Source organism: Strigops habroptila, chromosome 14 (genome assembly GCF_004027225.2).
Source record: "Strigops habroptila isolate Jane chromosome 14, bStrHab1.2.pri, whole genome shotgun sequence".
NCBI lineage: Eukaryota > Metazoa > Chordata > Aves > Psittaciformes > Psittacidae > Strigops > Strigops habroptila.
In genome coordinates, this window is record NC_044290.2 from 12,370,812 (window position 1) to 12,390,792 (window position 19,981).

The 19,981-nt window shown below is 64.8% G+C and overlaps 2 protein-coding genes and 1 long non-coding RNA gene across 4 annotated transcripts; 2 read left to right on the forward strand and 1 right to left on the reverse strand.

Annotated features, from left to right (window-relative positions):
* Window positions 1–998: 998 nt before the first annotated feature.
* TIMP2 (TIMP metallopeptidase inhibitor 2) lies at window positions 999–9,508 on the forward strand. The gene is made up of 5 exons (XM_030506006.1): window positions 999–1,493; window positions 6,923–7,023; window positions 7,109–7,217; window positions 7,464–7,588; window positions 7,955–9,508. The coding sequence occupies exons 1-5, from the start codon at window positions 1,367–1,369 to the stop codon at window positions 8,153–8,155; spliced, it is 663 nt and encodes a 220-aa protein (XP_030361866.1). The 5' UTR covers window positions 999–1,366; the 3' UTR covers window positions 8,156–9,508.
* A 494-nt stretch (window positions 9,509–10,002) lies between these two features.
* LOC115616549 (ubiquitin carboxyl-terminal hydrolase 36-like) lies at window positions 10,003–18,356 on the forward strand. Of its 2 annotated transcripts, XM_030505942.1 has the most exons (20): window positions 10,003–10,093; window positions 10,300–10,567; window positions 10,642–10,863; window positions 11,599–11,709; window positions 11,984–12,086; window positions 12,353–12,420; window positions 12,508–12,578; window positions 12,698–12,780; window positions 13,085–13,196; window positions 13,448–13,588; window positions 13,877–13,977; window positions 14,055–14,184; window positions 14,400–15,071; window positions 15,591–15,709; window positions 15,937–16,248; window positions 16,541–16,680; window positions 17,094–17,255; window positions 17,463–17,578; window positions 17,669–17,798; window positions 17,879–18,356. In XM_030505942.1, exons 1-19 carry the CDS (start codon window positions 10,034–10,036, stop codon window positions 17,795–17,797), a joined length of 3,120 nt encoding a protein of 1,039 aa, XP_030361802.1. In that variant the 5' UTR covers window positions 10,003–10,033; the 3' UTR covers window position 17,798; window positions 17,879–18,356. The 2 variants fall into 2 exon arrangements, with proteins under 2 accessions (XP_030361802.1, XP_030361803.1); XM_030505943.1 differs by lacking the exons at window positions 10,003–10,093; window positions 10,300–10,567; window positions 10,642–10,863 and adding an exon at window positions 10,886–11,351.
* Window positions 15,552–17,219, reverse strand: LOC115616569. The gene is made up of 2 exons (XR_003994320.1): window positions 17,077–17,219; window positions 15,552–16,049 (listed from the first exon to the last, which is right to left on the reverse strand). It is a non-coding gene; the product is annotated as an uncharacterized LOC115616569 (long non-coding RNA).
* Window positions 18,357–19,981: the final 1,625 nt, after the last annotated feature.

Below are 19,981 nucleotides of genomic sequence, written 5' to 3' on the forward strand. Positions count from 1 at the left end.
TTCTGCTGTTTCTTCTCATCCTAGAGGCAAGCAGCTCTGGCACCTCCCTCAAACGTGAGTAGCCGTGGCTGGGCAGCTCTGCGGTGAGCGGCTGGCTCAGGAGCAGGTTCTGTGGCCCGCGGTGGTGGCTCTCCCTGCCAACGCGTGCCAGCAGCACCCGACTCCGCGGGGTCAGACGCCGTGTCCCTGCCCAGAGGCAGAGCAGGGCTGAAGGCGCCGCTGCAGAGATGCAGCACGCTCGTGCAGCGCTGCTCGCAGGTCTGGTGACACCGGCAGCACCCTGGTGCAGTGACACAGTGTCACTGTGCTGGTTTCCACTGGGGCTGTGTTGATTTTTCCTGCAGTAGCTTGCGTGGGGCGATGTTTGGGATTTGTGCTGAAAATGGTGTCAATAACACAGGGATGTTTTCGTTATCACTGAGCAGCTCTTGCACAGCGTCAAGGCCTTTTCCACCTCACCCCACCAGTGAGCAGGCTGGGGGTGCACAAGGAGTTTCGGGGGGACACAGCCAGGACAGCTGACCCCAACTGACCCCAGGGATATCACAGACCGTGGGACATCATGCTCAGCATATGAAGGTGGAGAAGAAGGAGGGGGAGATGCTTGGAATGATGGTATTTGTCTTACCAAGCCACTGAGGTACGATGGAGGGATGGATGGGGGATGGCCGGACACCTGCCTGCGATGGGAAGTGGTGGATGAAGCCCTCGGTTTCCATTGCCTGTGCGCATTGCCTGTGCGTGGTTTCTGCTTTATCTATTAAAACACCTTTATCTCAACCTTTCTCACTTTTACCCTTCTGCTTCTCTCCCCATCGCACCGAGCAGCCCTGTGGCGCTTTGCTGGGGCTGGACCACGGCATGCAACAGGTTCGGAGACAAGGTGGGGTTGGAGCTGCGGCCCGTGGGGTGGAGGAAGGAGCCGGCGAGGGGGAACAGGCGGGGAGGAAATGCTTCGGCACGGACATAATCGCTGCCTGCCCCTTGATCCGCTGCTCCGCGCGGCGCAGGCCGGGCGCCAGCGCTGCGAACCGGGTCCCGGGGCGGCGGGGGGCGGGCGGGGGCCGGGCCGGGCCGGGGGAGGCGATCGCCGAGCCGCATCGTGCGGAGGGGCGGGAGCAGCCGGGCTGGCCCCGCGCCATGCAGAGGAGGAGCAGCAAATCCCCGGAGCACGTTAAAAAGCGAGGCTGAGCGGCAGCAGGGGAAGGAAGAAAACACCTCCATAGAAGGCAGCGGAGCAGCGGCCACAGCAGCGCCCGCAACGCCGCGGCTGCCGGCCCCAAACTTTCCGGCGGCGGCTCGGGCGGGCCCGGCGGTGGATGCGGGTTTCTCGGCCGGGTCGCTGAGCCTGCAGCCCCGCCGCACGATGCCCGCCGCGCTGCCCAGCCTGCTGGCCTGGCTGTTCGTGCTGCTGCTCGGCAGGGCCCGCCCGGCCGACGCCTGCAGCTGCTCGCCCATCCACCCGCAACAGGCCTTCTGCAACGCGGACGTAGGTGAGCGCCGCCCGCCGCGCCCCGCGCTTTGTCCCCCGCGGGGCCCCGCAGCTCCGTCAGCGGCCACGGAGCCCGGAGCCCCGGCCCGGCCCGCGCCAACTTCGCGGCGGGGGAAGGGGCGGAAAGTTGGCGCGGAGCGGCCGGGCTCCGCGGGCGGGCAGGGAGCGGGCGGGAGCGGGAAGCAGCGGGCGGGAGCGGGCAGAGCCGCCCCGGGCCCGGCACCTGCCCGCAGCCCCGCGCAGTGCGGGCTCCGCGCCCCGGGGGTGTGTCGGCGGGAGCAGATGCGCGGCCGGGCGCGGTCCGTCCGTCGGGTGTGTGCGTTCCCTCCCCGCCGTCCCGCGGAGACCGTCGCGGCCGCGCCCGGCATCGGCTCCCAGGGCGATGCGAGGAGCCGCCGGGGCTGGGCCGGGCTCCGCGCTGCGCGGCCCCTGTGGCCCGGGGGAGCCCCGGCCTCCAACAAGTCCGATCGCGCCGCGGTGGGACGTGGCAGCGCGGGGAGCCGCCGGGGCCCGGCACCGGCCCGGCAGAGCCAGCGCCGGACTCGGTCACCTCCCGTCTGCGCCTTATTTCCAGGCATTTCCTCTCCCCCGTCCCACTTTGTTCGGCTTGGATGCTGCTGAAAGGGAGGGCTTGGCAGCGCCGGGATCTGGATTCCTCTTTCTATGAATAATGCCCTTATTGGATTTTAACATATTGAACAAACAGACCAGCCCCAGTTCCCGACGCTCTCCTTTGCGGGGCTGTTCCCAGGCTCAGCTGGAGAGGTAACATTCCCAAACACTTAGGCAGCCCCAGCCTCTGGACGGCCCTGCCCTGTCCCCTGCTCATCCTGCCAGGATGCTCCTGACAGATTCCCAGGCTGCTCTTGCTCCTTCCAGACCCTATTCCTGCTGGTTTTCCTCCACGACAGCAGGTCCCACGGCGTCTGGCTGCTGCCTTGTGTGCCCGGCTCTGCCTGGTCTTGCTGCTGCCACGAAGCTTGTTGGGCACAAGGAGCTTTCCAGACAAAATGGAGCACTGGATTTTTAGAGCTGGTGTCACTGGGCCGGGAGATCCCCATGAGTGTGGCTGCGGCTTCCTGTCACGCTCCGGTCAGGATCAGTGCTCTAGGGCACTCATGACTCAGGCCCGTCCCGGGGTGCTGGCTCAGCCGTGACTCAGCTGCTGAGTCACCGTCTGTCTTGGTGGCCGCGGGGTGTCTCGCTGCGCCCCGGGAGCGTGCTGTGCCTGGGCACTGGTGCCCTGGGTTGCGTTGTCCCGCTGCCCTTGGCTGGTGTCTGTCGTGCGGGTGTCTGGAGCTCGTCCCACTGTGACCGCCTTCTCCTGGCTCCTTCTGGCTCCCAGCTAGAGTCCTCTCTGTGGCTCGTCTGGATCAGCCTTGCCTTGTTTGAGCCCAGGTGGGGATGGGGCTGGGCTCAGGGGAGCAGGGTTCATCCCAGATGAGCTCCCCAGCCTCTTCCCACACAACAGGGATCCATCTCCTGCAGCCTGTGATTCTTGGCCTTCTCGCTGCTTCTCGTCTTCCCCTGGATGCTTTTGGGAGCTGGGAGGCTCCTCAGCCAGCTCCCTCCCTGCCGGCGTGTGGAGCCCAGGGTCAGCCTGGGGTGCTGGGACCTTCCCATACTGTTGCAGATGGAGCAGCCTGTGTCCAGGCTGGGCCCTATTTCAGATGTGGTGGTGGATGTAACTCTGCATTGGGCTGGGTGTGGTGGAGGGGCTGGGAGTTCTGTCTCTGAAGCTGGTGCATTGCAACAAGTGATCTGTCCTGCCTGCACTTGTGCTTCCTTGCCCATGAGATGGGCAGTGGGGCTGCTCCCTGTGCTGCCAGTGACGCTTGGCTGCCGGGTGAGGATGTGGCTGGGCCGGGGGCCACAGTGGGAGACCCAGCTTCTGCCTGGTCTCCTCTGGAGCAGCATGGGGATGGGGGGGTGCAGGAGGTGATGCTCAGCCCCTCTGGGCATGGCCATGGCTTTGGTCTTGTGTAGCGGTGCCAGCTCCAGGACGGGTCGATGGGGCAGTGGAGAGTGGGGGCTCCCTGGATGCAGCCCCAGCAGCACTGCACCAATCCCAGTTATCCCAGTGCTTGGTTGTGGGGACGGGGCACAGGGAGAGTGCGGGGGCTGCCGGCGGCAGGAGCTGCACAGCGAGGGGGCTTGGGGGCAGCGGTGGGGATGGTCCCTGCCGAAGGGCTGCTGGAGGAGCACGGCTGCCCCCGGGAGCTGCCGGTGCCAGTGTCGCCCGCCGAGCACCGGAGCTCTTCCCGAGCGGGCAGCACGGAGGGGCCATGGGCTGACGCCGGGGCCGCCGCTGATTGGGTCCCATCCCACTCCCGTCAGACGCTGGGATGACGCAGGCGGCTGTGGCAGCACAGCCTGTGGCTCCCGCGCAGGCTGAGCAGGGCCTGGTGCTGGTGCTGCCATCACCCTCCCCACGGCGCTGCCATCGCCCTCCCCACAGCACTGCCATGCACTGGGGCAGCCCTGGCATCCGCCACTCCACATCGCTCCAGCCTCCGCATCACCACAGGGTGCCCTGCTCCACTGCTGGTGGGTGCCCAGCGAGGCCGGGCGATGCTGGGCAGGCAGCGGGCAGTGCTGGCACTGGCAGCCATCCCCTCCACTCAGCTGGCTGCCAGCAGCCCCAGAGAAGGAAGCTTTGTTCCCTGCCCATTCAGCTCAGCAGAGGCCCCCACAAGAGACATCCCCATGTGTTTATGGCACTGGGTGATGCTATTTGCCCCCAGCTTTGCTCCCAGAGCTTCACTGTAGCCCTGGTCTGTCCCTGCTCATTGTAGGCTCATTGCCCAGCCAGGGGGAGCATCGTGGGGTCTGCTGGGGACCTTCCTCGTTGCCAGTTTCATGGAGGGTCTGTCCAGGCCAGTGGTGGGTGATGTAGCCGATGACGTTGATATTTGGTGAGGTCCACTACCGGTTTCTGGGCACTGGGGGGTTCCTCCATCCGTCGGCCCTGCCTCCTGGTCCCAGGGATCCCAGCCGGGCTCTCCTCAGGGACTCCCCGCTGCGATCCCTGCGGATTGCCCTGCTCGCGCTCCGGCTCCTGGCTGGCACAGAGCAGCTTGGCTGCGCTGCTGGGGTCTTGGCGGGGAAAGCGCAGCGCAGCCGTCCCCTCCACAAAGCCGCACTGTTCAGAACAAATCCGCCTAGAATTGGGCTGCATTTTTGTCAAGTGATTCATCAGCACGTGAATGGAAAAGGCTGGAGCCCACTGAACCAGTAACCATTCCCCGCGCCTGGAGCCGTGGGGCTGGAGTCAGTGTGCAGCTCTCCGGCTCCGTTGCATCCAAGTTCTGCCGCAGACACGGAGCCGGGGAGAGCCGGGGGTCGCAGCAGCCGCTGGGTCGGGACGAGGGGCGGCCCGTGCCTACAGTGAGCCGCTGGCAGATTAGCGGGTGCAGGTGTGGCAGCACGGACCAAGGCAGCATGTGCCGAGTGGAGCTGCTCCAGCCTGGGGCAGGGACCAGGGCAGGGATGTGCCCTGCTGCCTGCTGCAGGCAGGGATGCAGGGGCTGCCCGTTTGGCTGAGATACTGCCGGCATGCCCAAGGCCCATCCCCAGGGACGGGAGCTTGGCTGGGAAAGCCATCGGTGCAGCGCCGGTACCTGCAGGCTCTGAGTCTGCCTGTCCCGCACTGGGTGAGTGCCCACATTGGCCCGGAGTGGCTGTTTTGGGAGGTCTTTTCTTGGCCCCTGCTCGTGCTGGTGGCCACCTTCTCCTTTCCAGAGTGAGCTCAGTTGGCACTTACGGTGCCCACATGGGGCCGTGCCCCCCTGACCTTCAGCTTAAATAGCCCATACGCGTGCCCCCGCACCCATGGTATTTATAGAGCACGGTCAGGTTCCCTCTCCTTGCCGTGCCATTGGTGCCGCGCCCTGCGTGTCCCCGGCTGCTCCCACCCCATCATGTAGTGGGGGACACGTGATGGGTCCCCAACTTGGCTGACGCCGCTGCCCTGGCCAAAGCATGGCTCCCCATTCCCTATCCCACCTGCACGGGGAGCAGGGCTGGCAGTGCGCTGGGGTGCCCCGAGGGATGGGGAGCTGGCTCCCATGGGATGGTGGTACCCTCAGCAGTGTGGGGAGCGCTGCAAGCCCTTGCCCTGCATCAGGCCCCCGAGGGTGCTGAGCAGGAGCTGCGGCTCTGGGGCTGCTGCTGTCCCCTGCGCTGTCGGTGCTGCCTGGGGCTGGCTGTGAGCCCGGGTCCCCACGCCGGTGGAAGGAGCCAGGCAGGGCTGGGAGCCATGGGGCTCGGTGCAGGGGTTCAGGCCACCACAGGCAGCACCGAACCAGCTGCTGTGTCCCAAGCCGGTGAGTAAGGGTGAGCTGGCTGCTGCCTGCCCTGCGGGTCACTGCCATGTGCCGAGCACACACATGCTGGTTCCTCTATCTCTGAGCTGTGCTGGCAGAGTGACCACCAGGACCCTTCCATGGCAGAGCTGTCCCCATGTCTCTGTCCCCAGGTCACTGTCCCCTGGCTCCGGGGTGCTGTGGCCTCACTGGCTCTGGGGCACCTGACCTTGTCCGGTGGCACCGAGCACTGAGACTGCCCTGGGGCCACTTGGAGCCGGGAGGGCTCTTGCCTTTGGCTGGGACCTCGCTGCCTGCCCTCACCGGGCTGTGTTTTTTCCACTGCCTCGGCCCTCGGTGTGCCTGGGTTATCTTTGCAGGCAGTGAGGGCAGGAAGCAGCACTGGCAGCCCCTGGCCCCGGCGGATGCGGTTTCTGTGCCTGCCTGGCAGGGAGCTGCAGCCAGAGCATCACCGTGGTGGATCAGGGACCCCTCTGTGCTGGGACGGGGACCCTGGCATGAGCTGCCTGTGCAGCACTTGGTGGGCAGTGCTGGTACCTGTGCTGGCTGTGGTGAACAGCCAGGATGGTGCCTTGGGAATGCGGCTCCCAACCTCCCTCTGCACCCAGAGGTGACCCTCCAAATAGCTCGCTCTGCCCTTTTCTGCTCCAGCCTGGCCAGGCCATGCAGGCATTTGGCTGGGGCCCTTATCAGAGACAGGTTTAATTAATGACAGTGGGACAAATACTGTGGAGCTCTAGGACGCTGCTGGCAGGTTTTAGCTGTCCTGGTGCGATCTGTGTGACGGGCATGAGCCCAGGGAGGGCCAGCCTGAACCCATGGGTCTGGCAGCAGCTGGGCAGAGCCCGGGCCAGCGCTGGCCAAGGGTGACCGGGTGATACTGGGGTGACCTTTCCTTATCACCCACCATGAGGGTGCTGCTGCAGCGCTGCCCATCACCATCCCGTGTGTGCCAGAGCCCCGTCCGTCTGGGGACAGCGTGTGGCAGCGGCTCTGCGGCGCGGGGCAGCAGCGCTGGCTTCGAGGGTGGGAGCCACGGTGGGATGGGGCGGGTGAGCGGGGCGCTGTGGCCACCCCTGCTGACTCCAGCACCTGTCCATTGCAGTGATCCGAGCAAAGGCCATGTCTGCCAAAGAGGTGGATTCGGGGAATGACATATATGGGAATCCGATCAAACGAATCCAGTATGAAATCAAGCAGATCAAGGTAAGGGGGCACATCGGGGCAGGAGGCTGGAGGGGGGACAGGGCAGCCTCCATGGCAGCCGCTCACTCCTGCGCCTTCTCCGCAGATGTTCAAGGGCCCTGACAAGGACATAGAGTTCATCTACACGGCTCCATCCACCGCCGTGTGCGGCCGGCTGCTGGACACCGGCGGGAAGAAGGAATATCTCATTGCAGGTGGGTGGCCGCAGGGAGAGCTCTCGGGGGACATTGGTGGCAGTGGTGGCCCTGTGGCCTCCTGAGACACCCGTGATGTGTGAATGGCCCCCTCCCTTCCTCCTGCTCCCACCACCAGCCCTCAGTGCTGGATTGCAGCAGGGTTCAGCCGCGCCCCGGGCCGGGCTGAGCCCCAGCAGCCTGAGTCAGCACCAGGTCCCAGGGTGTCTGGGGGGACCCTCTGAGCTGTCTCTGGCCTCTCCACAGGCAAGTCAGAGGGCAATGGCAAGATGCACATCACGCTCTGCGACTTGGTCTCCACTTGGGACTCACTGAGCCCGACCCAGAAGAAGAGCCTAAACCAGCGGTACCAGATGGGCTGCGAGTGCAAGGTGAGCGGCCAGGCTGCCCCAGGGTGGGAAGGGGCTCCACCAAGAGATGCTCTTCCCATCCTTCAAGAGTGATGCTGTGCAGGGAGCTGGGAGATACTGGAGGTAACAGGAAGGGCATCCGAGTCTCTGGCTCTCTCCAGCTGGGAACCAGGGCCCGCACTCAGGGGTTCCCTCAGTCTGCCCACATCAGGGTCACATCCCTAACATGCCCTGCAGGGAAGGGGCAGCCTGGCACAGGTGGTCCAGAACTGGGGCGTGAATGAAGCAGAGCCATGGAGGACCATCAGCCCCATGCTGCTTCCTCGTGTCCCATCCCACCCTACTGTCCCCCCTCGGGTGGTCGGTGATGGTCTCTGTTCCACACAGATCTCGCGCTGTCTCTCCATCCCCTGCTTCGTCTCCTCCTCGGATGAGTGTCTCTGGACAGACTGGGCGATGGAGAAGAACAACGTGGATGGGCGGCAGGCGAAGCACTACGCTTGCATCAAGAGGAGCGATGGCTCGTGCGCCTGGTACCGCGGCATGGCCCCCCCCAAGCAAGAGTTTCTCGACATTGAGGACCCCTAAAGCCAAATGAGCGCATTCCAGTAGCCAGTAGAAAAAACCTGCGAGATGTTAGACTGGTCCACGCTGATATCAGTCCCTGGAGACAGCATGAAAACCCGCTCGGCCACGGGGATCCCGGGGCTGCGGCGGCTGCCATGGGCGTGCGGGGGGGCAGGGACAGGGACCTGCTCTGTGGCAGGGCTGAGCAGGGCAGCCCCCACTGAGGGGGGACCCCACAGTGGGGGCTGCATCCCACCAGGCCACACTCAGCCCTGGCACCCCAGCAGCTGTGAAGGATCCGAACCCTCGGGAGTGGCGGGAGTTGCCCCGTCTGTGTAGCAGGTCTACCAGTGCCCCCGCACCGGGGGAGCCGCACCAGCAGCTCTTGCCAGGCAGGCCCCCTACCGCAGTGTCCCAGGCCACCCCCCAGCAGCGGAGACCCCCTGTCCCCCTCCCCAAAACCTGCCCATCCTTCCCTTTGGGATGCAGGAAGGGTCCAGCCCTCCAGGCAGAGTCCCGAGCTGCGTATGAGGGGCTATAGGCCTTTCATGGGGCCGGCTGGCTCCTGTGGAAATGCCTGGAGGGGCACCTGAGCATGGTTGGAGGGCCCCCCTCTTCTCTTCACACACCCTGGACCCGCTGCCCTTCTCTCCACATGCTCCTCTCCCCCGGGGACACGGAGGTGAGTGCAGGGTTCACCACTTCCCCCAGGATCGCGTGGGACCATTCCCACCGCAGCCTCCTGCACGGGGGCAGAGCTGCTGCGGCCCCTTCTGCAGCTGCTGCCATTGCACAGGCTCAGCCCCAGCAGCTTTGTGGGCAGGAGGGCTCAGCAGGGCGCAGGGGCAGGAGCTCCGGCTGCAGAGTCTTTCCCATCTCCTCGTGCAGTGTTGGCTGAGCTGTGCCGTTGTCTGCGGCAGCGCCTTGGCCGGTCGAGCTCCCTCATCCACAGTGGTGGGGATGGAGCCTTGTACCCGGGTGGGCGTAGGCTGCAAGCAGCCGCAGGAATCCCCGTCCTCCCTTGGTGAACCCCCCGTCGCACCTCAGGCCCCACTTTCTCTGAGCCATTCCCACGTTGCAGCGACACTGACGTGTGCCGCGGGGCTGCCCGTCTGCGACGGCTCCAGCCGTGGCGCCCGCCGCAGCTCCGGGAGGTGTTTTCATGCTGAGCATCCCTGTCAGGTCTAAGATGTCGTACTGGACCAGTCTGGGCAATTTCAACGTATTAAAGAGAAACATTAAAAAGAAAAGAAAACCCCCAACTCCACGGCCCCGCGTCCCGCCCGCGCTGTATGGTTGTATCACACGTGCCATTGCTCCTGTCGCTGCTGGTAGTCTGTCCGAGTCTAATATCGCCACTTGTTCTGCCGCCGGCTCTGTGCTCCCTGTGCTCTGATTGCGGTCTCGTGCCGATGCTGGTGCCCCCTCGGGCCCCGCCGCCGCTCCTCAGAGGGGAGGGAAGGGGAGGAGGGGGGGAGTCCCCGCCGGGTGTTAACCGGGGCCGCGGGAGGCGCCGCGGGGGGGGGGGCGGTCCCGGTGCCCGAGGGGGCGTGGCCAGGGCGGGGGCGGGGCTACGGCGGGCACGTCGCGAGCTGCGCGCGCCGAAGCGCCGTCCCCCGGCACTAGATCCGCGGCGCAGGCGCAGCGCAACCTCAGCCCCGCCAGCCCGTCCGGAGCTGGGCGGGACGTGGAGGCTGATTGGACGCGGCTGATTGAGCGGAGCCGTCGGTTCAGCGCGGCTGATTGGATGATTGGACTTCGAGGATTGGAGGTGATTGACTTGAGCGGACCCCGAGGGTTCGACGTCGCTGATTGGGCGGGCCCTGAGGGTTGGACGCCGCTTATTGGGCGCGGCGGACGCTGGTCCCGCCCCGTTAAGGGCCAGGCGCGGAAACAGCGATGCTGCCGGCGGAGCGGCGCCGGCTCTTCAGGGCACGTGCGCCCGGCGCGCCCCGCGCGGTGAGTGTGGCGGGGTGGGGGCGCAGCCGGTACCGGGGCCCGCGGCGGTGGCGGGTGGGGACCCGAGGGGTGCGCGGTGGCGGGGCCGAGCCGTGTCGGGCCGGGGTCAGGCCAGGCTGCGGCCTGTTGCACCCGTAGTGCGCGGCCCTGCGATGGGAACGGAACGGGCCGGTGTCCTCCGCTCAACTGCCCGCCTCTCCCTGCAGCCGGGGACACAGGGCCTCGCCATGCCGGTCACGGAGAGGCTGCGGGAGCTGATGAAGAGGGCCCGGCGGGAGATGAACGGGAACATGACCCAGCTGCTGGCCGGCTCTGCCAAGAAGGTGCTGCTGCAGAAGGTCGAGTTCGAACCCGCCCGCCGGACCTTCTCCGAGCAGCTGCAGAGGCTCCGTGGCAAGTACGTGCGGCTGAACTCCCCAGCCAAGGCTGCCGGACACCAGTGCGGCCCCGAGGAGCAGCAGCGAGTCGAGCAGGGTAAGTACCGCGGGCTCAGTGGGCACAACCGCAGCCCACACCATACGGCTCACCCACCGCCCCTCGTCCCACAGAGAGCGGCGATGCCCTGGTGGGCTCAAGGGACGGGATCCCTGCGCCCCAGAAGGTGCTCTTCCCCGTGGAGCGCCTGTCCCTGAAGTGGGAGAAGGTGCACCGGATCGGCGCGGGACTGCGCAACCTTGGGAACACGTGTTTCCTCAACTCCACCGTGCAGTGCCTGACCTACACCCCGCCGCTCGCTAACTACCTGCTCTCCAAGGAGCACAGCAGCACCTGTGAGTAGTGGGGCCTGGCTCGGCAGGCGGCTGTGCTGGCAGGTCCCTGCTCCCCGCGCTGGGCTCAGCATCTCTGCACGTGGCTCTGGCAAGGGCCATGTGGGTGTCGGGATGAACCTTCTCCACTCCCTCCTGCCCGCTTCTCCACCGAGATGCTGTTCCTGCGTACAGCTCCTTTGTCCCGGCCATAGCACCGTTCCTGAGCTCTGCATCCTTGTGTCTGGGGAGCCTTGTGTCCGTGATGGGTGTAGCCAGGACGAAGATGGGTCCAGCGGGATCTGCTGGCTTCCTGGGGCCTGAGCTGGGCATCCCAAACAGCCCCTGCCTGTGTGAGGGCAGAAGGATGCATAGAGGCAGCACATGCTGTTGATGAGTGACTTTGAAAGGGAATGTGATGGGCATCGCTCTGAGCTGTGAGCAAGGAGAGCATCAGGGCTTGCAGCCCCATCATCTCCCCCGCAGGGTTGACCTGTGTGCTCCTCCAGCCGGTACTTGTGATGTGTTTTCCATTCGCATGAGTGCTGTTTTGTCTGGGTGGTGCTATGACTGTGGCTATGCCAGACAGGGTGACATGTGCTGGTCCCTGTGTACTCGAGATGCCCTAGAGCTGGACCGTAGCACAGACCTCATGGGGAAAATTGAGCTGTGGTGGACCGGTGATGCCCTGTCTCCTGCACAGCCTTGTTCTTTATTCAGTTTGTCCCCAACATCTTGTCATCTTCTCCTCTGCCGCAGGTGACCAAGGCAGCTTCTGCATGATGTGTATCATGCAGAACCATGTCGCGCAGGCTTTTGCCAACAGTGGCAACGTGATAAAGCCGGTGGCCTTCGTCCGAGACCTCAAGAGTAAGAATGGCTGCACTGCACTCCCCTCCCCTCCCATAGCCATGCCGGAGAGCAGGGAGTAATGTGGGAGCAGAACCTCTGAGATGAGGGCAGGTGACTCACGGAACCTGCCAGGACCTTGTGACCTCATGGGCTGTGCGTGGGGCTCCCCCGTGGGTGACACGAGTCTGCCATCCTCTTTGGTTTGAGGGGGCTCAACCCCTGGGGCCCCCGAGGGAGGTGGGGGGCTGTCTCTTGCAGCTCGTGCTGGGGCTGATTCCTCCCTCTCCTGCAGAGATCGCTCGGCACATGCGCTTTGGTCAGCAGGAGGATGCGCATGAATTCCTGCGTTACACCATCGACGCTATGCAGAAGTCCTGCCTGAGCGGCTGCACCAGGTACACGGGGCCTCTCTCTGATGGGCTGTCCCTGCTCTTCTCCGCTGGCCCCTCACTTGCCCCCTGCCCCTGCTGGATGGGGGCTGTGGGATCAGCGTGTTCCCCAGGCAGCACTTGTATCCCTGGGCCCTTGCCCTAGGAAGATGTGTTGCCCCTGCAGTGCCCAGCTCTGAGCTCCAGCCAGGAGTTTGTGCTGAGGACACCGTGGTGGCCGCGGGGTGGCCATGGTGCAGGGAGGGTGTGAGAGCCGGTGCTGTTGTCTCTAGGTTGGATTGCGAGACCCAGGCAACAACATTGGTCCACCAGATCTTTGGCGGTTACCTGCGGTCCCGTGGTGAGTGCTCGGTGCCAGGCCGGGTGCTGGGTGGTGGCGGGTACAGGTTGGTGTGCCAGGGTGTGCTCATTGCTCTTTCCTTTGTAGTGGAGTGTTTGGTGTGCAAGAGCGTCTCGGACACGTACGACCCTTTCCTGGACCTGGCACTGGAGATCTGGGTACTGCAGCATGCCGGGGACCCGGTGCTCATGCTCTCCCGGGGCCGGCGTCTCGGCAGGGACCCGGGCTGTCGCCTGGCCGGGCCGCCCGTGCGCTGACCTCTCCTCCATCCTTGCAGCAAGCCAGAGACCTACTGGAGGCGCTGGAGCTGTTCGTGAAGCCAGACCTGCTGGGTGGCGAGAACTCCTACCTGTGCGCAGGGTGCGTGTGGGGCTGCGGGCAGGAACGGGCCTGCGGCTGTGCTGGTGGGAAGCAGGCGGAAAGCCACAACACGGGAGGGCTTCTCGACCTACTCCACGCTAAAGTGTGAGGCCATGGAAGCCTGTGGTGAAAGCTGCCGCTCCTCAGCTCCCTCCTCTCATGAGGAGGACCTGGGCCAGCAGACGTGGCCGTGAGCGGGTGCCTGGTGCCTGCAGGGTCATTTCCGTGGGGTTTGCCCCTTGGCCAGAGCTGGCAATCATCTGGGTGGTGGAACAGCTTGAATAACACAGCTCTTCCTGTGCAGATGCAACAACAGAGTGTCGGCCACCAAACGCTTCAGCATCCACCGACCCTCCAACGTCCTCACGCTCTCACTGAAGCGGTTCTTCTTCTACGGTGGACAGAAACTCACAAAGGTGAGTGCTCGGCAATGCAGAGCTGGGGCTGTCTCCTGGCCCGAGCAGCAGGGTGGGAGGTGGTCCTGCTGCTCTTGCCCAGCCGTGCGCTGGGATCTTGTCCTGGCACCTTCCTCATGGTGACCTCTGCCTGGGGACAGGGGGCCCCGCTCCCTCAGGAGATGGACTCACAGGACAGCTGAGCTGCTCGTGCTCTAACAGGAAACCTGTCTGCTGTGCAGGCTCCTGAGACATCCTCTCTTCCTCTGCAGGACTTGGCGTACCCTGAGTTTCTGAACATCCGCCCATATATGTCTAAGAACAAGGGGGATCCTGTCATGTATGGGCTCTATGCAGTGCTGGTGCACTCTGGGTATAGCTGCCATGCAGGGCACTACTACTGCTACGTGAAGGTGAGCCCAGGGCACTCTGGGCTGGGGGCTGGTGGGTGCTGCTGGGTCCCTGCAGGGTGCGGGAAGGAGGGCGCTCAGCAGATGTGTATGGTGGGGAGCACTGGAGGGATGGGGAGTACAGGCTGTGCTCCACTGCAGGAAGCACTCTTGCAGAGTCCTCTTGCCTGCCCTGGGCTGCTGTAGGCTTTGGCCAGAGGAGCTCTGCTGATGGGTGCTGTTTATGCTTGGTCTTCAGCCCAAGAGAGGCCCTGGCACAGCCCAAAGCCATTCTCTCTTCTCCTTCTGCAGGCCAGCAATGGGCAGTGGTACCAGATGAACGACAGCATGGTCCGCTGCAGCAACATCAATGCAGTGCTGAACCAGGAGGCCTACCTGCTGTTCTATGTGAGGTGGGAGCACCTGCAGCTCTCTGAGAGCATTCCAGTTGCTCAAACCCTCGCAGTTAACCCATGTCCTTCTGTTCCAGAATCCCCGGCCCAGAGAAGAGCTTGGACGGGCCCATTGCCAGAGCTGCCTCCAAGCTGACTGTCTGCAATGGCACAGTCTCCAAAGAGGCGAAGAAAACTGTGAGCCACAGGCCCCTGTTTCCATCCCTGGTGAGTCCTGGAGGCTGCTCTTGGGCAGTGCTCCCGGGAGCTGGGAGCTGCTGCCCCTTGGGCCGCTCTGCTGCGGCCCGGCAGGGAGCAGGCTGTTTGCAGGAGGGATCCTGCCGAGTCAAGGGTGCCTGTGTGGCCCCGAGGGCAGGATCGCTTTGTGCCCCTGGCTCCTTGAATCCTCTCCTCACTGAACTTCTCCCTCTCTCTTTGTCCAGAGACGCAGCGTGCTGCCAGAGAAGAAGGGGCCGGGGCCGGAGGAGGTCGGGGTGCCCGTGGACCGCAGGACATTGAGCACGAGACCAGAGCTGCAGAACGGGACCGCCCCGGAGAAGCTGCCCGTCACATCGCTGGGAACCCAAGAGGCCTTCAAAGCCACCTGTGCGGGCACAGCGCTGCCCAGTGCCACAGCCCAGAGCCCAGAGCCTCCCAGGTCCACGTCACCCCTGGGCTCCAGCAACACCAGCGGAGCAAGCTCAGCCAAAGCACATCATCCTCGGCAGAGCTCCTGGGAGGAAAGGATGCCACCTGCCCAGGCCACATCCCCAGTGCTGCTGGGCCTCACCCAGCAGCCCGGGAGCACTGGGGTTAGAGCCCATGACTTGGAGGAGGACTCGGGAAGCAGCAGTGCTGCCAGCCCAGCGCCTGGTGCAGTGGGGAAGCCGGACACAGTTTCCCAGGAGGCCAGGAGCAGAACCAGCAGCTCCTGCAGCTCTCGGGAGACAGAGCGTGGCACCGACATCCCTGCTGCCCCCGGTGCCGCGCCGGCTGACCCCGCAGCCGTCAGGTGCATCAAGGCGAAATCCCCCTGGTCGGCCAGTGCTGCTGCAGGGCAGAGCAGCAGCATATCACCACCACCGGCCAAGAAGCTGGCGCCCTCTGGCAGAAAGGTGAGCCTGAGCTTCTGCCCGGGGCCTTCAGCAGGTGCCTTGTCCCTTCTGAAGCAGGGCTTGTGCTGTGGGCAAGTGCAGAGCCAGTGCTGGGGGCCACGCCTGGCTGGAGAGGGTGGGGAGAGACCCAGCCCGGGCTGCAGAGGGAGGGCAGAGGCGCTGCTGTTCGCACGAGTGATGTGGGAGAGATGGCTCCTGCCTTGCTGAGGACACAGGGCGGCCTCGCAGCCCTCCCTGGGGTGAACGGGGGCAGGAGGCCTCAGAGCTGCCCTCTGGGCACCGCGGTGCAGCCGGGGCTCAGCACCGGGCACTGGGGCTTCTGGTCTTGAAACTTCCTTGCTTCCTTTTTTGCTTTGTGCTCCTACCTAAAAGCACATCTGATTCTTCTTCCACCACTCCGCTTCCCTCCCGCTGTGCGTGTCCCCTTTCCCTGGGCTCCCCTTTTGATTTTCCCCTGTTGGCTGATGGAAACCTCTTTTCTGCAGCTCACCAAGTCTTTATTTGTGTCAATACCCGCAGGGCTGGAAGCTGCACAGAAGTGCCCACCACGCGCAGGCTCGCGTGCGAGTTGCTGGCAGCAACTTCCCACCAAACACCGGCTGCCCCGACTCAGCTCTCCTGCCTTTGGGCACGTGCAGGTGAGCAGTGCCCATCGCTGCCCGGCTCCTGCGCCGCAGCCAGGCCAGCAGCAGCCTCGGGGGGCTCCACGAGGCGACTCTGGCCTCAGCGCTGGCTCAGGGGTGATTTTGGCAGCCAGCTCCCCTGCTCTGGACTGCTCATCCCCAGCCCAGCCCCTCGGCACCCAGCCTCCCCCCGGAGCAGTGCTGGTCCATGACCACCCCTCGCACCACCTTTGTCTCTGCAGCGCGGAGAAGGAGCCCAGCCTGCTCACCGCCGACTCCTTCACGAAGAAACGGCGGCATGAGGCAGTCAGCAGCCTCGGCACTGCAGCAGGCGAGGACGAGGTCTCCATCCCACCTAAGAAAAAGAAGAACCTTCTTGCTGCGGAGGCCTCGGTGTCCCTGGAGGGGCTGGAGGCAGCAGGTCCCAGTAGTGACAGGGAGGCACCGGGCTCTCAGGCCCTTGAGAGCTGGCTCATGTCATCCCCCCCTGCTCACCCGGACTGGGAGCCCAGCTCTGCCCCAAGGAGGGAAAAGAAGAGGAGGAGGGAGGAGAGGTAATTGCTCTGTTCGGGGCTGCTGCCACACTGGAGCTCTGCCCACCTTTGCTCTGCCTGGAGTCAGGTTCCCTGGGTTGTGGTGGGTGCTGCTTGTCTTCCTGCGGGTGGGAGGAACCTTGCCGGTGGCCAGCCCAAGCACTGCCTTGCTGCGGGTGGTTTCACAGCACCCCAAATGCAGCCCTGCAGTGGGGGTGTCACTGCGTCCTGTTGCCCTGGGGTGAAACTCCAAGTTGTGCCAGCTCCACTCTGGCTGGAGTGAGCTGAGCCCGGCTGCCTTCCCCTGCTCCAGCGTGGCTGCGGTGGAGCCCTGGAGGGCAAAGAAGCAGCGAGCAGAGGCTGACGTGACCAGGCACCGCAAGCACAAGTGGAGGGGAAGTACCAGCAGTCAGGCCACGGGGGAGCCGGCTGCCAAAGTCATCCGTGCTGCAGGTACGACCCTGTGCCTCCACCTGGTGCCTGGCAGGGGGGAGCTGACACCTTGTCTGCCAAGCCTGCACTCGTATGTGGTCTCTGGTGCTTGTGATCCATGCAGCTGCCTGGAGGAAGGGCTTCTTTTCCACTCTTGCCCTTGCCTGGGCTCCTGCAGGCCAGTGTGCAGCTCGTGCAGCAGAGCTGCCCCACGGTACCCAGGATGGGGGTGTGCTCTTCTGCAGACATGTGGAGGGGCAAAGATTTACCACCGGGCAGGGGGATAAATCCTCCTCTCTGCCCAGGACAGGCCCTAGAGTGCCCAAGCACCCCGTGCCCTCCGGACCTTCTTAGTCCTGACAGTGTCTCTGGAGCGTGAGATGTGCCTTAGAGGATGAGCCTCTGCCTCATGCTCACCTTGCCTCTTCCCGCAGTGGCAGCAGACAGCCAAGCTGGAGACGGGTACAGGCGCTGCCCTGCTACCAGGAGGCCTGCACCTGACCGTGGGGCTGGCACAGCACCAACGAGCCAGCCAGAGTCCACAGTGGTGCAGCAGCTGCTTGTGGACTCCTTGGACAAGGCTTATGGCAAACAAGGTAATTAATCCCTTCTTGCCTGGGTGGGTGAACAGCAGCGCAGCGCCCCTGCCTTGAGCCCTTCCAGGGCCCGAGGTAGAGCCGGGCTGCTGCACCCAGGTGCAGGGCTCGTGGGGTCCTAGAGTGAGGGGCTCCAGCCCTGGCCCTGTGCTGGCGCGTGCCGTGCAGCATGGCCTGGGGCTCCGTGCTGACCACGCTGCTTCACAGTCTTGACCTGGAACGGCAGCATCTCGGCTGTCAGTCGGGATGCCATTCAGTCTACAGCCTCGGCCCGGAGGAAGACCATCATCGACGAGTGGGACGAGGAGTTTGACAGAGGGAAGGTGGGTGCTGGCCCCATCCCTGGCTGGGTCGGTGGGAAGAAGCTTGGGGCGCTGTGTGCTGACCCCAGGAGCCTTCCTGCCTCTGCACAGGTGAAGAAGGTTAAAAAGCGGAGGAGGGAGCAGAGACACCACAATCCCTTCCAGCGGCTGCACCGCCAGCGCAGCTTCTGGGCGGTGACACATCCGGCCAAGGCAGCGAGCCTGGGCCACCGCCTCTGAGGTGAGCAGGTCCAGGGGCCCGGAGCGGAGCTGCAGAGGGGCAGGCGCGGGGCGGGTGCTCACACCGCTCTTTTCTTCCAGCCTGAATCCCAGCCAGCGGGAGGAGCAGCCCCGGCCATGGAGCTCTGTCCTGGGAGCTGCTGCGCACGGAAGAGGACACCGCTCCCCATGTCTCTGCAAGGCAGCTCGATGTCGCTGCCTTCTGCTGTGAGGGAGCTGAGGAGGAACGTGCCTTGTCCAGGCTCCTTCAGGAGCTCTCCTGCGCCTGCAGCTGGAGCAGCCCCTTCTCCCCCCCAGCCTGGAGCCTCGCTTGGGGGGGCTCCTGCCAAGTGCCTCACGACCATCGCTGCTGCTCCGGCTCCAGCCCCATGGACCCAGCTGCGATCCGCACCCAGGGCTGCTCCTCCTCCCACTCCTGCCCCCCATTTCTCCCCCCCCCACCACTTTGGAGTCACCGTTAAACTGTCCCCTGCACCGGCCCGCGCTGCGCGTGGGGGGCGGCGCCTCGCGGGGACGGGGCGGCCGTGGCCGGCAATAAAGACGTGATGGTGATTCGGTAGCGCTTGGCTTGGCTCAGCTCCCGGTCGGGACTGGCGCAACCCGCTCCCGCAGGTGGGGTGGCGGAGGAAGCGCCGGGGGAGAAGTGGCTCCCAGTGCCCGCAGCGAGTGCGTGGGGCAGGCTCCTGCGTGCTGCTCTGCTCCAACCGGGCCCAGCCTCATCCTGCCCTGGGGCTCTGCAGTGCTGCTGCTGCTTGTGAGCAGCCCACGGTGTTGGTGCTGCTGGGTCACAGCGACTCGCTGTCTGTCGTGTCAGTGCTGCTGGGCTGCAGAGACCTGCTGCACGTCTTTGAGGCAGGTTCCTGGGGGTCAGCAGGTGCGTTTTCCTTGAGCAACAACTTTGCTGAGGGGGAGGCTGGAATCCGTCTGGGTGTGATCTCAAGCCAAGGTCTCGATGCTGCATGGTGTGCTAGTGGCTGTTCTTCCTGCGAGCTGCAGTCACCCGGGTGCTGCCAGTGCCAATGCAGAGGGTTCATAGGCTGGTTTCCTGCCTGTGACAGTTGTGCATCGCAACCTCTTATTCTACCCTAGAAATGACTGTGCTTGGCCCCAGGGAAGGTACTGTGTGAGAGAAGGTGCAAGCACCCAGCCCACTGGTGTGCAGCCACAGGAATCCCCATCCTCTGGTGAACCCCTATCGCACCTCAGGCCCTGCTTTCTCTGAGTCGTTCCCATGTTGCAGTGGCACTGGCACGTGCCATAGAGCTGCCCATCTGCAATGGCTCTGGCTGAGTGTCCCTGTCAGGTCTAAGATGTCGTACTGGACCAGTCTGGGCAATTTCAATGCATTAAAGAGAAACATTAAAAAGAAAAGAAAACCCCCAACTCCACGGCCCCGCGTCCCGCCCGCGCTGTATGGTTGTATCACACGTGCCATTGCTCCTGTCGCTGCTGGTAGTCTGTCCGAGTCTAATATCGCCACTTGTTCTGCCGCCGGCTCTGTGCTCCCTGTGCTCTGATTGCGGTCTCGTGCCGATGCTGGTGCCCCCCCGGGCCCCGCCGCCGCTCCTCAGAGGGGAGGGAAGGGGAGGGGGGGGGGGGGGGTCGCCGCTGGGTGTTAACGTCACAAACAGAGCTTATTGCGGCGCTGTCCCCGGGCAGCATATGGGTGGCGCAGGCGCAGTTCAACCTCAGTTGTCTCGTCCGGAGCTGGGCGGGCCGTGGAGGCGGAGCGTGAGCTTCGTCCACACGGCTCCTGGCACGCGGTTGATCGGGCGGAGTCCTCGGTTCAACGCGGCTCATTGGACGAACTCGGAGGAGTGGACTTCGAGGAGTGGAAGCGGTTGACGGGGCGGACCCCGAGGGTTGGGCGCCTCCCGTTGGGCGCGGCGGACACTGGTCCCGCCCCCATAAGGGCCAGCCGCGGGAACAGCGGCGTCGGCTTTTCAGGGCACGTGCGCTCGGTGCACCTCGTGCGGTGCGTGCGGCGGGGCGGAGAGGGGCGGGGGGCGCAGGCCGGTGCCGGTACCCGCAGCGGTGCTGAGTGGGGACCCGCCGCGGGGGGGCCGGCCCAGGCTGTGTCCTGTTGTGCTGGCAACGTGTGGTCCTGCAATGGGAATGGAATGGGCCGGTGTCCCCCGCTCAACTGCCCGCCTCTCCCCGCAGCCGAAGCCGCTAGGCCTCACA